The sequence below is a fragment of the Bison bison genome, unplaced genomic scaffold, assembly GCF_000754665.1.
Source record: "Bison bison bison isolate TAMUID 2011002044 unplaced genomic scaffold, Bison_UMD1.0 scf7180017864180, whole genome shotgun sequence".
Classification (NCBI taxonomy): domain Eukaryota; kingdom Metazoa; phylum Chordata; class Mammalia; order Artiodactyla; family Bovidae; genus Bison; species Bison bison.
In genome coordinates this window covers 986,650-987,472 of record NW_011494752.1, presented here as the reverse complement: position 1 = coordinate 987,472, position 823 = coordinate 986,650, and the positions used below count along the sequence as shown (strand labels likewise).

Below are 823 nucleotides of genomic sequence, written 5' to 3'. Positions count from 1 at the left end.
ACTGCCTCACTTCCCCCTCTCAGCTCCTGACTGGAGTGCTGAGGAGGCAGCTGAAGACTGCTGACACGGCCCATTCTGTTTCCAGCTGCCTGGAAACCTCCTACCAACCAAGAGGGTAGAAAAAGGATGACTCAAGCCCAGGGTCAGCCTCAGCCCCTCGAGGAGGGTACTGGCCACTGAGGCAGGAGGCTGAGGCCAGACCCTCACATGCTACCCGCCAGGAAATCACTAGGAAATCAGTGACAGGCTCTGAGCTCAAGAAGGGCTAAAGGTCAGCTTCAGAAACACCAGCCCACTCACAAGGCCATTTCCCCATTCCGGGGTTGACGCACTGCCTGGTTGTGGTAAGAAGATAAGAATCCTCAGAGACCCAGGTGGAGCCCTCCCGTCCCAGGTCAGTGAGGGGTGTACCTCGGGCCACACAAGTAAACCAAGAGGTAGAACCAGGGGAGGAAGGCGGTTTTAGTCTCTCAGATTATTCTCACTAAATGTCTGTTGGGACACAGACATGGAGACCAGCTGCTGGATTCAATCCCAGGGCTTAGGGGAGGCAAGCTGCTGCCACCTGAGGCATGCTTAGCCTGTGGGCAGTTAGCGTCCCTTCTCCTCGATGCCCAGGCATTTCTTCCACTTCCCTGAGACCACCATCCCCGCCCTTGGGCCCACTCACCTCCAATTGTGCTCTCCTGGTACTCGTGGAACTGACCCTTGACGAAGCGGAGGACGAGGCTGGATTTGCCCACTGCGGACTCCCCCAGCAGGACCAGCTTAAACTGACAGATCTTGTTCCCAGCAGCTGGTCCGTTGGGTCGCGCTGCGCCTC

At 57.5% G+C, this 823-nt stretch overlaps 1 protein-coding gene across 3 annotated transcripts in view; it reads right to left on the bottom strand.

The window, feature by feature from the left end:
- Positions 1–823, bottom strand: part of RAB5C (RAB5C, member RAS oncogene family) — a 22,178-nt gene that overhangs the window by 4,215 nt on the left and 17,140 nt on the right. For 2 of the 3 annotated variants that reach the window (XM_010842519.1, XM_010842521.1), the window contains exon 3: positions 671–820. In XM_010842519.1, the coding sequence (XP_010840821.1) occupies positions 671–820 (150 nt within the window). The remainder of the gene's footprint in view (positions 1–670; positions 821–823) is intronic. The other variant, XM_010842520.1, reaches the window with a different exon arrangement.